The sequence below is a fragment of the Ammodytes marinus genome, assembly GCF_949987685.1.
Source record: "Ammodytes marinus genome assembly, chromosome: 22".
Lineage (NCBI taxonomy): Eukaryota > Metazoa > Chordata > Actinopteri > Uranoscopiformes > Ammodytidae > Ammodytes > Ammodytes marinus.
In genome coordinates this window covers 12,979,968-12,995,078 of record NC_137226.1, presented here as the reverse complement: position 1 = coordinate 12,995,078, position 15,111 = coordinate 12,979,968, and the positions used below count along the sequence as shown (strand labels likewise).

The following is a 15,111-nucleotide window of genomic DNA, read 5'->3' as shown; positions in this document are numbered from 1 at the left end:
TAAATCTGCATTGGGCATTAAGCGGCTAGTTGTGCATTCCGGTCGGGGTGGGGGTGCATTTATAATAAAATGTATTATTTAATAAGACGATAAGGAAGTGTGTGAATGAGTGAGTGAGTGAGTGAGAGAGAGAGAGAGCGAACGAGCAGTGTCGGACAGGCGTGTGTAAGTCCTGGTAAAGTGACCAGGCGCTATAATAGCTCTTGTAGTTACATTAAATACAAGCTGTGACGTAGCCTACTCTTTTCTGTCCCCCACCTTCCAATACACATGTAGATTAAAGGTGTTGTCTCACTTGGCTTCCTCAAAACAAATCCCCACGCCACGCCACTGCACTGGAGATCATGTAATAGGCCTACTGCTGCTTGTACCACACCTGCTTATAACTACACACTATCCGCAGACTTATTGCGGTATGTACTTTAGCTATACAATCAGACAGCTAGCAGGTAGCAGGATGAAGCTATTAAAACAAAATACTCTTCAGTTTCCAACACACCATACAGTTTCACCGTCTGTTTTTCACACAGGGGCTGTCACGGCAGGACTAACGTGAGCTCACAAAAGAGCCAAAGAACAGTCACTGCCAAAGACTCATAGCTCTAACCGTTAGCTTTATGCTAACGGTTAGAGCTAAAGCTAGCAGACGCTAACGATAACTACTAAACCCTGCGGCATTCTCTCATTTCAGTCGGTGCTGGTTATTATAGGAGGGATAAAATGAAGCACATTACAGACATTGAACTAACAAGCGGCCAGAATAATTTTTAAAATAGGACTACTTACATTACGGACGGATGGTGTATCTCAGTCTTCCTGGCACAGTCTCCTCCACCGTCCAGTAAAAGGGCTTTGATCACACAAAAATTTGCTGGACATAGCCTAACAAAAAATTAAGTAAATCCATTCAGCCCTAGTGTGCTTCGAGGCTTGGATGTGATGGTAGCTTGAGGATGAGCTAACACTGCAGCTTGCTTCTACTCTGTTGTTGCATTAGCTAGTGGAGGCTCAGGTGTGTGTGGTTACCAACGGGGGCGTCTTGATTTGCCAATCAACTGCCGAGTTTCTGGTGAGCTTTCCCGTGGGAGTATAATATGTTAATGAAAACCGACCAATTTCGTCATCAGTCGGTGTATTTTGGAACAGACCATCAATTTTTTTTCGAAATAAGCATCCCAGAAGAAACTGACATATTTGTCTTTTTGAAGCTTGTGTGTGCTGATAGGGACCCCAATAACCGAAAAAGTGTGCCCAATCACCGGAAAAGTTCATAATATGTCCCCTTTAAGCTTATTAAATTGTGCTCAAGCCACTCCAGCCGGAAGTTAAACATGACAGTTATTATGTTTGTCCTTTTAATCCCCCTCACGGAGTCACACAGAAATGATTATTTCGAACAACCAACCGACTTCAGTGTGTGTGGAACCCTTCGGGACTCGTTGGTACCCCAAAGAAAGGTTGACCAAAATAGGTACAGTACCGTGCAGTTATTTGGGTACCCTTCTCAACTTTTGGAAGTGGAAACGCAAATAAGGGCCATACCAAACTCAACTGAACCGCTCAGAGGAAACAATGCTTTATGTGCCATTCCTCCTGCCGGAATGTAACTCTTGATCTGTGTTTTTTTTTAACTCAACAGCAAACTATTCTAGCGACTTCAACACTTCAAAATCTTACCTGGCCTTATGTTTATTCATGTGTGTAGGAAATATAAGAAACTACTGAACTAGCCAGGCATAACAATGATCACCGAGAGAGCGGAGACGAAAATAGCCAGACATTGATTCTAATATACACCCCATGGAGAATAGGGAAGAGTGACAGAGAGGGGTTAGATAAGGGCAAGAGAGAATACCTTTTTATCATCGCTGGCCTGATGCAAGTCTTGATGCAGCTGCCCTCCAGTCCAGGGCCAGAGTCGAGGTCCGGACCAAAACCCCTCGGTGGGCACGAAAGCTCAGTAAACAGGGTCATCGTTTTGCTGACCTTTAGAGGATGATTCCCTGTAAAAGAACAGGGGCATATGATAATTAAATAACAGCAGTACTGTGGGTTTCAAGTGCCAGAGAGAACAGTCTCAAGAGGCATCAGGCATGGGTGTAGCATACAGAGGAAAGTAAATCATTACAGGCTGCTAAGGCCATCGATTTTCTATTTGTTTGAAACTCCAATACAATGCTGACAATAATAACTATCAATTAAAGCTTTTTTGTATTATTGTTGCTCTAAAATCATATCTATTTGGCTCTTCATTTTGCTAATCTTGCTATGAATTTAAATGGTGTGAACATGCTAGAAAAGCCTTGACCGTGCATTTCTAGCAATTTCCTTCGAGGTCAGTAGGAAGGATTTTTAAATGATTTTTATCACAATTTTTGGGTCATGTTTTATGTTGAGGTAAAATCATTACTGACAATTAACAAGATGTTCTTTAGAAAGGTTGCTTCTACAATCGGTTTGACTCCTGGTTCCTTAGAAAACGTTGTGAGGAAAGAAACTAGGGTAGGACCATAATAACTCAGTTTTAAGGGTCACCGTCTGTTGGCTGTTTTAGTATTTTCAAAGACAATCCAATTTAGAAGGCCTTGTGTGCTGCGACACTTATAAATGCCATGGGATATTTGCTGTATTTCTGAGATATGGGTCACATTGGTTTGTAGGTGTTGCCTGCTTTATTGGCCTTTTTTTCAGGTGCATCACTCATCGACTTGTTGTCTCTTTTGTTATTTGCTACCTACCGTTCACCACACTAGATTTCTCAGTGGAATTACAAAAAGGTGTCAAATCTAAATTTAGTTGAATGATTAATTCTATACTATAAAAGGCCCTTATGTCCCCATAAAATCCATCTACTTTGCAGTCAAACTAAATGTGCCACAAAGTGCGATAGCTTTCCTTATTTTAGTATATTGTGAACATATAGGTATAACCCTGCCCTTCACCTCCTGCAGTGGAAAGTGCTGCACAAAGCTGCAGAAATAGATAAACAGTTTTTCAAGAGTACACATTCACTCACACATACACAAACACACACCTGGATTTCCCTGCTCTCTTTAAATTCTTGTGCTCCCCTTCAGCATACAAAGCATTTAAAAATGGTTGTCAACTCCCCGTTCAGCTGCGGCAATAGTCTTCCACTGAGGACAGTACAAGTCAAAAATGTAAACTTCACTCATCGTGCCATTAAAAACAACCTTTAGTATTTGAAGCCATCAGGTGAAAATCCCAACATAGGCTGCAAAATACAACAGAGCAGCTATAGGAGTGGAGCAGGCAGATAAAACATGCCATCTATTTTTTGTGAGTTTTGCCTTTGAAACTTCTCTTCAGTGTGCCTCTGAGACGGAGGATCTTTTGCTCCCTGCAGAGCTGCTCCAGCTTCTTCTCTCCCTGGAGAGATTCGCGAGAGCGAGACAAACACCTTGGGTTTCTCCGCGGCTGTGTGTTCTCCGAAATTCACCCCAGGCAATTTCAAATTAATACCTAGCACTGCCTTTCCCCTGATAATTACGCATCATCACCCAAGAATGCTATAAAAGGAGGGATGTTTAGAGCTTTTAAAATGGGGCTAAACTCCTCTGCAAAAAAAAGCCTGTACTGGAAATAATGAAGGCTGCATATTTTAAAAACGTGCCCTCTATGGTTACTGTTCTAGTAAGGATGATATACTGTATATGTGCACAAATGAAAAAATCTCACTGTCTGGGATAGGGATGCCCATGACTATTGGGTTAAACCAACGTTACAACTCCCTTTAGTTTTATTTAGTAAGTTGCTGTCATACACTCATTTCTAATAATGCACAATGTTTAATAAGGTATTTATTTTGTAAACTTTTGTGAATTCATTCATTCTTCATTCAATGTTTACTGTTCATAATAAATGGCTGAAAGTAGCACATCTGTCAGTGGCAATATATTTAAAAAAAATGATATTCCTTAACTTCTATTCAGTCAGATGTCATGATTTCTAATGTCCATTCTTAATAATAAACAGCTTGGCCTGCATTACCATGGCATTTAAATTCACGGCTTGGTAATTGTCTAAACAAAAATGTAAGGTTAAAAGGCTTGTAAAACGTTTTAACCAGGGGCATGCACAGGTAGAGCCTAAGTGGTGCTTGAGCACCTGCCCTTTGCCCCCTTGACCAATCAAGTGCCCTTTTGAAAAAGCAGCCCATAATGCTGGGGTACGGAAATCAGCAGTGCGGCATTTTTGTTATTTATGAAATAACATTGTTCAGGGCTACGAAGATCAGGGGCCTATATTGAGCCAGTAAAAAAACGAAGACGAAGACTGCTTTTGGTAATTATGCGTCTCCAAATTATTCCATAAAATAGAACTAAATAGCTCACATATAGGACACAATTGATTTAGCCTCAGTTTTCTTCTCAAAGTGCACCAGATTGATGAATTTTACTTTAAAAGGTTCAAATTTTTCATAGCATTTCTTAGCATTTCCCCAGACCCCCCTTTACATTGTGCTTAGTTTTCTCAGTGTTTAATCTTGCTTATAGACTAGGCAAAATTAGGACTAATATGGGAAAATGCATAGCCTATTAGCCCATCATGCATAGCCTAGTAGCCTATTAATAGGCCTAACTAGCCTATGTGATCAGAAGGAGTAGCCTATGTTGCCTACTTAACTCTCCTGTTCTATGATGAGGACAGAAACAGGCCACGATCCGAATGTAGCTCTCCTCTCAATAATAAGCAGATTGACAAGCCTGCGGAGGTTGTAACTGACAAAAATTCTCCCGGGCTCGCTGAATAGCGGAGGCATGTCTCTCCAGTCACACGCGCCCTCTGTTGCACAGAGGCTCCGCGATTAGTTGGGAATTCATTCCTGACATGATAATTGCTGTCAAATTACAGCCAAACCCCAGCAATTATGACGAAGGGCTGACAGGTGAGGTGCTTGCTCGTCTCCCAATCACGGCCCTGCACACACACACACACACACCACCACAATTTCCAATTGTTCAAGGTCCCCTGGTCAAGCAGCAAAGCTCCATCAACTCACAACTGTTGTGCTGACTACAGAGCAGCTCAGCTGTGGTGGTGGGGTAATTAGATGTTTTGTGACAGAACGGGCAACTTGCTCCCTTGTGTGAATATGTCTTCTGTTATCAGTAACTCATCAACGTACAGCCTCTGAACCACATATGCCAGAATGGGGATTTCTAAATGAAAAATGTAAACAATTCAACATGTAAAAGGGAACATATATAGTGTCAATCTGAATGTCTCCATTTGAATGCAAGAACGTGAAATTTACAACTCAGGGGGTCGCAATTTTCTGCTGAAAGTGTGTGAACAGCAAAACACAGGGAACACGGAAATAGCCTATAAACTAAAGAAGACTTCCTGTTGACCAAATTGGTCAAATTCTTAACTATAACATTAACTATAACATTAACCATAACATTAACTATAACAGGCAGAGAGGCATTCTAGGCCTTCATCTTGGTGTCTAGGGGTTTCTGCAGGGAAATTAGCTAACAGCATATGAGGGCCGTCATCAAAATAATTAAATACTTGTGTATTTTCTGTTTTATCTGTAGCCTACGTTTTTAGCTATTGATCTTGAACAAGACCATAGCAATGCTAACTTGGGCTGACACTATGCAAGTGACATATTTAAGCCACCTCTGTGCTCTTAACAGTGGAGGATCTGGAAAATTTTACATGGGGTGGCAAAGGGGGGGCAAGAGGTCTTGGCAGGGGGGCATGGGAGGATGGTAGCGGGAATCCCCATATAGGCCTATATTATATTGATCATAATTTCTGATAAAATAAGTTGTGTAGCCTATATCTTAAGCCTACATAGCTTACCCTATAGCCTACAACACATTGCTACAACAGAAAACAGGCAATCGTTGAAACATGTTATTTTGAGTGACATGACATATCATTCTAGTCTAGTGGAATTTATATGGAAGGAGAATAACAATAGGCTACAGCAGTTTAGGCTGGGACTAATATGTGAGAGTTTTTAGTAGGCTATGTTTGGCTATTCAAACAAAAATTATCGATCTCCTACCTCTTAATCACAAAACAGGTGTTTTCATCAGGATGGCGAGCAGTTATTTGAGCACAAAGCTAACTTAGCAGCACGCCTAGTCTACCAAGCTCACCTTTCAACACAACATGGAGGCAGTATTTCGTAGCAAGGCACATTATGAAGGAAGGAGTTCTCTTCCTGACGTTCTCAGCTAACATTTAGAATGTTGACAGAAATAAAGAGCGCGAGAAGCTGCCTCCTCTACATCCACATAGACTCCTGGGCTAAAATACGACTTAAAGGCTGGCTCAGACTAGCAACAGCATTGATAATGAGAACGAATCATTGACTGGTTTCTGTATAGGTCCATGGTGCATAGCCTCTAAGCCAATCAGTGGGCGTTTTTTAAATATTTGGTTAAGTAACAATTTAACATAGATAGTAGGCTAAATAATAGCAATTTAACAATGTGCAGGGTTGAAAAAGCACAAAGTATAGTTGTTGGACATGTGAAACATCTCAACGCTAATAACAGTCAAGTAGGCCAATTTAGGACTATGACTTATATTAATTTAGGTAGAAACCTTGACATTACCCTATTTATCGAACTTGGGACAGGCATACAGCTTGAAACAGGTGAAGCTTCTGCTAGCATGCATGTTTAGCAGTTTGAATATTTACCACGTTCATTATCTTATTTTAACATGATCATTTGCAAATAAACATGAACTAATTTACCAAAAAATATGAGTTTTTTTAAAAGTCCCACGGACAATAATAGACATTACCTACTTGATGAGGTTTGGTCTGGCTTTGCGAGACTACCTGATTTGTCCCAAAGGAAACCTCCATTCCACCTAAACAGAGCGGATCTGCAGTATATTACCTTAGCAAGTTTGAAAATACATTCCTTAACTGTAACATTTTATTAGACAAAGAAATGGCTCTTTCCAACTCACTCTGAAGTTGTGGAGATAGGCTATGTGTGTGGTTCCCCGCCAATAATTCCTAGCCCGTAGGTCTGGGTAGCCTACTATAGGCTAATTCCAATTTACATTGAAATCAAAATTTAAAAAACGGAAAACTTCTGTTTGTTTCAAACCAATAACGGACTGAATTGTTTTTTTTGTCTGAATCGAAAAACTAACAGAACTACCGAATCATTTCCTGCTTCCTTCCAAAAGAATAGTCTATAATAGCCTATTGACCATTCATTTTTCGTTGTTTTAAAGCTGAATTTGTATTGAACTTTATTAACAAGTACAATTTAGCTTTTATCAATTATTCAGTGATATGGTCCTTTTCGCTAACTTCCTGTCAGTGACTGCAGTTTGCAGTCCCCTTCCTTGTCCCCAAGTCACCACCACATGAACACACACTTGCCTTAATCAGATAGTTCTGTGATGGAGAGCAGGAAGTCATCATGCACAGGTAGGGAGACCCGCCTCTTTATTACCCAAAGTGAGGGGTTTCAATGGGACAGTGAATGATGTTCTGACATTGACATGACATTATATGCTTCAGATCCCAAACCCCAACAGAAGCTTTGTCCACGTAGTCGAGTTCACTAATTGAGCGACAACTTGTCACTAGCTGGCTTCAACCACTCAATCGCTGAAGAGCCAATGAGGTTTGTTTCGTGGCAAGGACATTGCTGATGGCCAATCAACTCGGATCTCTGCTGCATGGGGTGACTGGTTCGCCTCTGAAACTTTCAATAACCCGTGAAAGACAAATTCAAAGCCGCAAATCCCCAGGGTCTCATAACGTTTAAAAAAAACTGTCCATCAAGCCTTTTGTATTACATAGGGCAGTTTATTGAACTTGTAAATGTGTTAGGTGTCATTATGTATGACCTTAGTTTGCCTACACTCACAGAAACCATAAAAGTTTGAACATTTATAATAATAATTTGCTGCTTCAACATTACATTCAAAGCTGTAAATTGTTATAGCTACATTTTGTTAAAAACACAGTATTTACATTAATTGTAAAACACAAATTTGTATATTTGGCATACTTACATTAATCTCATATAATTTACAGGTTCTCAAGTACTGATTAATGTGAATATTTAATCTAAAAAATTCACAACAAATGAAAAAAAGTAAAACAACCATACAAAAATTAAACATACAAACAATACTAAAGCTAGTCCCCCCCCCCCCAGAATTTCTTTTGCACGGAATTTGAATTGAGTATTTTATGCCAATAAGTTCCCTATAATACAAAACAATTAGAAATATGCTTGCCAATATGCTTGCCACTGAACACTTACTTCACTGCAGCAATACAATGTGGTTGAACTGAACAACTAGTCAAAGTGCAGTCAACTCACGTCCATCTGTTTAATCAAACACAAAGTAAATCTCAACTGTACAAATATTTGACAATGATTAGTTTGTAAATATTTCCTCAATGGAGCGTCAGTCATTGTGTGTTTAAAGGTGACCGCTGACAGCAGAACTCTGTTCCAATTACTGCTGTCAAATAGAGAGCTCATAATAACAGTACTGGTCATAATGCAGACGATAGAGTCACATTTGTGCTTGTCTTGAGTCACATCTGATCAGTAGATAACAGGTTAAGAAATAAAAAAATGTTGGGGTAAAATCACCTTAAAAATTATTTTCTTAAAAATGACTTTTCAGCTGAGCATTTTGAAGCTTTTTGATTCCAGGTCCCAGTAAAAAAAAAGTTTCTTTACAGAACATTGTACATTTTCCTTTGGCACAATACGTGGTAACCCCCCTCCCCCCATACTGTAGAAATCTGTTGTCATGTACATCATGCAGGACGAATAGGGTGTGTTCACATAAATGGTCAATGGCAAAGTCCAGCTTCTCAGCATGCAATTGCACCAGAGTTTGCCCGTGTTTGGTCGAGGCTCATAATTTCCTTCTAATGGGGGCAATTTTTGGTAAGTGTGAAAGCATGAGAGGCTTATTTTAAGATTCTAGAGAGAGATGGGCAGCAGAGTCGTTTGTTAAGGTTGCAACTTCCCAATGAAAACCTCTCTTGTTTTCTGATTTACCTACTACATGTGGAGTCTCAAAATTGCCATCATTATTTTGCCAAGTTACCACAAGAACTTTTTCTTTTATCACTACATAAAAATAACAAACTATGGTCATCACTTTTGTTAGATTTGTTTTGAATGCAGATGTATTAACATGTCTTTAATTTGATCCTGATACACTTCTTTTAACAGACCTTGTGATATTGCTTGTGTGGCTATGACTATGGGAACACAACCTCTTCTACTACACTGAAATGCATACTCGAGGCCTCTAGCACCTTTTTAACCATACAAATGTACAGAGTTGTTAAAAAACAAAACGTGCAAGACTCACGGATAAAAGACTCTGTTTCCAATACTTAAGGCAAAAACAATTCTCATATATACCAATATACATATATTTCAGATTATTACATCTATCAAAACTGTGTTTTTTTCTAGAGCGTTCTGGTAAACATAAGTCGGGACTGACCGTGGTGATCTATTGTACGTACAGTACTAGAGCTAAAAGTGCGGAATGACCAAGTCAAAGTCAATGCAATGCCCTCTAGCAAAATACAAAAAGAAACCATCATTGTTTGACGGCTTCTTATTTTTTTTGACTGCCTGTTGATCTATTAGGCCTGTGTCTTTTTATTGGAGTGTAGGTCAGGAATGCCAAAACTGAAGATCACAAAATAAACAAATGAGTGCCTAGTAGAAAAGTGCAAAATACGCCAGTGTGTTTTTCTTCAAGCCCCCCCAGACCGGGACCCCCGAACCCTTAAACCAGCACCTATAGCTGGGACACCTTCCTGGGAAGAGGCCTGGGTCTGGGGACTCGAGGGTCGGAGGTTCCGTCCAGTTTCATGCTGCCTGTGCGGAGCTGGTGAGGCTTGGGTGGCAGGGCCGGGGGGTCGGTCTGTGGGGGGATGGAGAGACTGTGAGGCAGCGGCACGGGCCTGCTGTTGCGTGGGTTGTTCCTCTCGTACACGCTGTAGGGAGGCGGGGTCTTGTTCTCCCTGCGGATTGGCTCGTCCGAGCTGCTGGAGACAGAGTTTGGCAGAGTGCCGGGAGGGTGAGACGGGTGGTCCCCAGCAGGCAGCTCTGTGCCCGAGGCCTCCGACACACTGCATCGGCTGAGGGACGAGATGCCACTGCTGTAGCTGCCCGACAGGACCGGGGAGTTGGAGACCAGGCTGGCCGACTGGCACTCGGTGGGCGAAGGGGTGAACGGTGGCACTGTGGTCTAGAGGGAAAAAGAGAGAAGGATGGAAAGAATCAACCTTTTGTTTTCTTTACTTTGTCTTTTTTTCCTCATACTGGTGTTGATTGTACCTGTTAAGCCTGTTTCTATGTTTGCTCATAGGTTGTAAAAAGCTCATGTCATAAGTCAAACCTGTCCTTTATACTTGGTATAAATACCATGTTTTGAAGTTTGTTTTAGAAAAATATTGAAAGAAAAAAAATCGTATACGATTGACATCCTTTCCACCTTTGAAATGAAGCAGCTAAAGCAATCCGTCCGTCAATGGATTAACTACATTAATTACAAATTTAAATTACCAAATTTTCTTATTCCAAGTAGTCGCAAATACATCTTTTACAAGAAAAATACCAGCTCTGTAGCACAGTGAAAATCTTTGTAAATTAAACTATTGGTCAGACAAATGCAGCAACTGCAATATGTCACCTCTGGGTGAGCCAGTTAATATAGTCATGCAACCATATTGTATGTGTTATGTATGCAGCTGTCTTCAACACGTCTGCTGACGGAGCCATACAGAAAACCATAAATAATAATTAAAAAAAGAGGGAGTCAGTGAATAGACTGGGCCCGACCGGCCTTGTGCACCCAGACGAAAAAATACAATATGCTGCACTGCACTGCCCCCCCCCCCCCCCCCAACAATCCGATCGCTCAACAAAAATGTTTTCTCAGCAATTACCCTTATGCTGCAATCATATCTGCCAAAAATGTAATTGGATCTAGTGGAGTATAGAATTGATCAGTAAGGTTGTATCGTCCATGCTACAGGGGGCACGCACAAAGAGAGGTATCCATTTGACATGCAGCACTGGACCAACCTTTTCACATTTGGTTCGAGCGCGATGAAAATCCGTCTATTTAACACATTACTGACGAGCACGAGCACTCCTGACCCACTTTTCCAGAGAGAGGCTCCCGCTAAATACCATTTCTACCTCTGGAGATGAGTAAGTGCAGCCCTGTCTGACTGGCACCATGTGTTTTTCTGCAGGTTCACTATACTGTCCTGGGGTTTTTTGGTCTGGTAATGGGCCCCTGGCTGAACCGACTGATTCTGGTGTGTGTGTGTGTGTGTGTGTGTGTGTGTGTGTGTGTGTGTGTGTGTGTGCGTGCGTGCGTGTGCCAGATAATGGGACCTGCTGGAGGTCCGCAGAGGGCCCGTCTCTGGCTGTGCTGTGATGGCTAGCTTGCTACTGCGCTCCAGGCCACTTCTATTGCCACAGCAAATTTACACACACACACACACACACACACACACACACACACACACACACACACACACACACACACACACACACACACACACACACACACACACACACACACACACACACACACACACACACACACACACACACACACACACACACACACACACACACACACACACACACTGATTGACAGAGCATGCTGAGCGCCAAGCTGTCACTCACCCTTTCAAGAGTTTTCTTCCTAACTCTCTTTCTGTCTTTTATTCTCTGCCCAATACTCACATAGACTACACAAATGCGGTGCACACAAACAGCCCCCTTCTTGCTAGTTGTCACATACAAGAAGACATCGCGCCCGCGACAAAGCTGGGAGCTTAGCGCTGTTGCTTGTGACAAGCCCAAAAAAGGAGATATCAGTTTGCGGGGAAGCGAGCTTCAGTTCACCACGGATTCAACTTTTTACCCTCATTAAGAGCTCATTCTCCCGCCGAGCTAACCTTCTCTGGACCTCTGCTGCTTCTACAGACTGTAAATACATACTAAGAGGCTCATAAACAATAAATGAGAGCTTGGAGACAAAGAGAAAGTACTAAGTTTAACTGTGGATAAACATAAAAACACTTGAAGTCAGATATGTGTAAAATTGTTTCAATACATCTCATTTGAAAGAAGGGAAGAGTACAGCGCACAGAGCAAGGGCATCAATAGAAAAGGGGGAAAAAAAATCTGAACAAATGGAGTTCAGTCTTTTTGAAAATGAAAATAACTGACAAATGCATGTGATTATGTTGAATAAATCTGGTTTTGCACATTTTTGACAAGCAGGGACAAGTCACATCATCCATTGTCCATACGCTAACACAATGAATGTCCTCCAGCCAGACTGTAATTTTCAGTGCTTTTTTTTGGGACAGTCTTGTCCTTAAAAAAAACTAGAGAATCAGCAGCACTGGAGCAGTTAGCAGCTTCGGTGAGCAGTAATGCAAAGCTGGCCAGACCTTGGGGCTGACACAGAGGAGGATATAAAGACCCTGGAGCTGGCCAGTAAGACGTAAGCAGTGCAGGATAAAGGCTTTCCCAAGGCTGTTAGTATCAAGCAAGGTCAGGTCTGCCTCGGAATGAAAAGAGAAACTTCCACTCCCTGCACTTTGATTGTTTTGTAACAGATTTAAAGTTTGTTATTGGATTGTTTTAACTTTTTTCTAAGGGGGGTATTTTCTTTTGTGTTTTTTTTCTACTGTTTTGTATTGTTTTGATTTACGTAATTGTTAAGCAATATTTTTTTTTTATTGTGTTGTTTTCTTGTATTCAAATGTTTCTTGGTTTTCATACAAGTACTTGTATGTTTTATCACTAAGTGTTTGTATATTGTTTGTGTGTGAAATGAAAACTAAACTAAACTAGACTTTAAAAAAAAAGCCCAGAGTGACAGAAACAGAACCAACCTTTTGCGGCGATCTGGACGCGCAGACGGGCGACTGCGACCTCATGTTCTTGGCCGAAGAGCCTGCTGACACCAGGAGAGAGAGGGAGAGAGGAGGAGAGAGAGAGAAGAGGGCAAATTCAAATTAGAGGATTTTTTTCTTTCAATTCACCATGATGACACAGCATGAATCATGCACACATACACCTACACACACACACACACACACACACACACACACACACACACACACACACACACACACACACACACACACACACACACACACACACACACACACACACACACACACACACACACACACACACACACACAGAGCAGAGAGGGGGCCAGTGGCTTAAAGCATCAATGAGTCAAATAGGCGCGTATGCTCCGCAGGTCCTTTAGGCTGCCTTGAGCTGTTTCTACAACCAACAGCTGTTACTGCTTTATGAAATGAGGGCAGAAAAAAATCACTCCATCTGCTTATTAGGCTTCTGGGCAGCACAATATATCAGAAAGCACTGGGGAATAAGTCTTGTGTCTGTGGCATCAGTAAATAAGCAAATAACTAAAAACACAGTTTGAGTTATTGATGGGCGTGAAAGCAGTGGATATGCTTTCCTTAAAACAAAAAAGAAGAAACAGGGAATTGACTGGAATTTCAATTGGGATTGACTTCAGCCCACACAAAGTCAAAGATTTTCTCTGTTGTTCTCAGCTAAACTAGCGCATCGGCTCAAGTTTCCGTCATAATACATGGGGGTTATGCTTGGAAAAAAAGTGCAGAAAATAAATAAATCCTCAATTGAGCATACAGTTGAACAACATTTGTATTTTATTTTTTACGTAAGCATTTATATATGTTGTGAAAAACCATCTTTCTTCTGGCCCTGCCTGCAGCGTCGTCTCCCCTAAACTCCTTATAATGACTATGCTGATCGCCATCTCCAAAAGGCAACAGACTAACCATGCATACTGTGTAAAGTACCACATACTACCCCACTTAAAAAATAAAGTAATAGTCCTTTAAGCCGTATAGTAAAGAAAATGCTGTTGTCATATTGTGTGTGTGTGGATGATATTAGGCTGCAGCAAGCCAGGAAAGCAGTTAGCCGAGAGCCTCAGATGGGGAAATGTCACGGTAAAGAGGAGGCGGAGAATACACCAGGTGTTAAAAAGTCGAAGTGGAAAATTAGTGCCGTTCTTCGCAGGAGCATTCACCCAGATCAATCCGGTTTTTTACCTGAGTACGGTGGCCTAGGAGGTACGGGAGGGCATAGCAATTTGCCAACAGAGTCAGAGAAGGACGGAGCGCGCTCTTTGACACTGTCGAGGCTCCAGCTACTGGGTGTGGGTCTCACTTACGATGCACAAAAAAACACATCACAAGTCACTCAACAGGTCATGGGAACACCAAGGACAACAATGGTGAGGACACAGTGGAAACAAGCACACTTGGGAACAGAGGGTGAGATAAATGGATACAAATTGAAGAGTGATTGCTTGAATGTGATGTATTCAAGGAGCATTTTTCTGGCCTGCAGAAGGAAACATCAGAGCCAGCCCAGTGGGCAGGTTTAGCCAAGATGTTCTAGTGGTAGTTTTTTAATCAGTGAAACTTTAATCTCATCTTTGAGTTATGCAATTTTAATCATCAAGTCTGCCTGGAATTCAGAGGCGCGTCTCAATATTTGATGTGTCCCCTGCTGTTCTCTTGGTACTTCTTGTCCTGTCTTGCCCTTTTTCATACTTTATTCCTTCTGAGAAACGGTAACATTAGCTAACATGAATGGCCGATATGACATGACAAAGAAATAGCAATTGTTTGTTCTTTTTCAAGCAGCCAAACAGCCCTCTGCAGGAGTGGTGGTTGAGGATGATGGAGGATACTGTTTCATTTGTTAGGAGCATCAATGTCCGATGCATACACAAAGAGAAATAGAACTATTATGCAAAGCCACAATTGCACATCCTATAAAACAGGGCAAAATATTTTCCTGAATGTAGATGTCATACTATGGACAGGAATAGAGGTATGACATGCAGATACACCTCTGTCTTAACTTTACACTACTTCTGGGGGGAAATCTAGGATTGTCCTTTATTTAGGCTTTATAGGTCACATTCAATCACACTTTAAGCTGCGGAGTGCACTTCAAGGCTCAGTGCTACTGAAGCGCTGGCGTTTCTGTGAAAATGAAA

At 41.4% G+C, this 15,111-nt stretch overlaps 1 protein-coding gene across 1 annotated transcript in view; it reads right to left on the bottom strand.

Annotated features, from left to right (window-relative positions):
- Window positions 1-7,686: 7,686 nt before the first annotated feature.
- Window positions 7,687-15,111, bottom strand: part of dock4b (dedicator of cytokinesis 4b) — a 114,374-nt gene continuing 106,949 nt past the window's right edge. The window contains exons 50-52 of the mRNA XM_080051128.1: window positions 14,153-14,269; window positions 12,929-12,990; window positions 7,687-10,251 (exon numbers count right to left, since the gene is read on the bottom strand). Coding sequence (XP_079907254.1) covers window positions 9,799-10,251; window positions 12,929-12,990; window positions 14,153-14,269 — 632 coding nt within the window. The 3' untranslated portion in view covers window positions 7,687-9,798. The remainder of the gene's footprint in view (window positions 10,252-12,928; window positions 12,991-14,152; window positions 14,270-15,111) is intronic.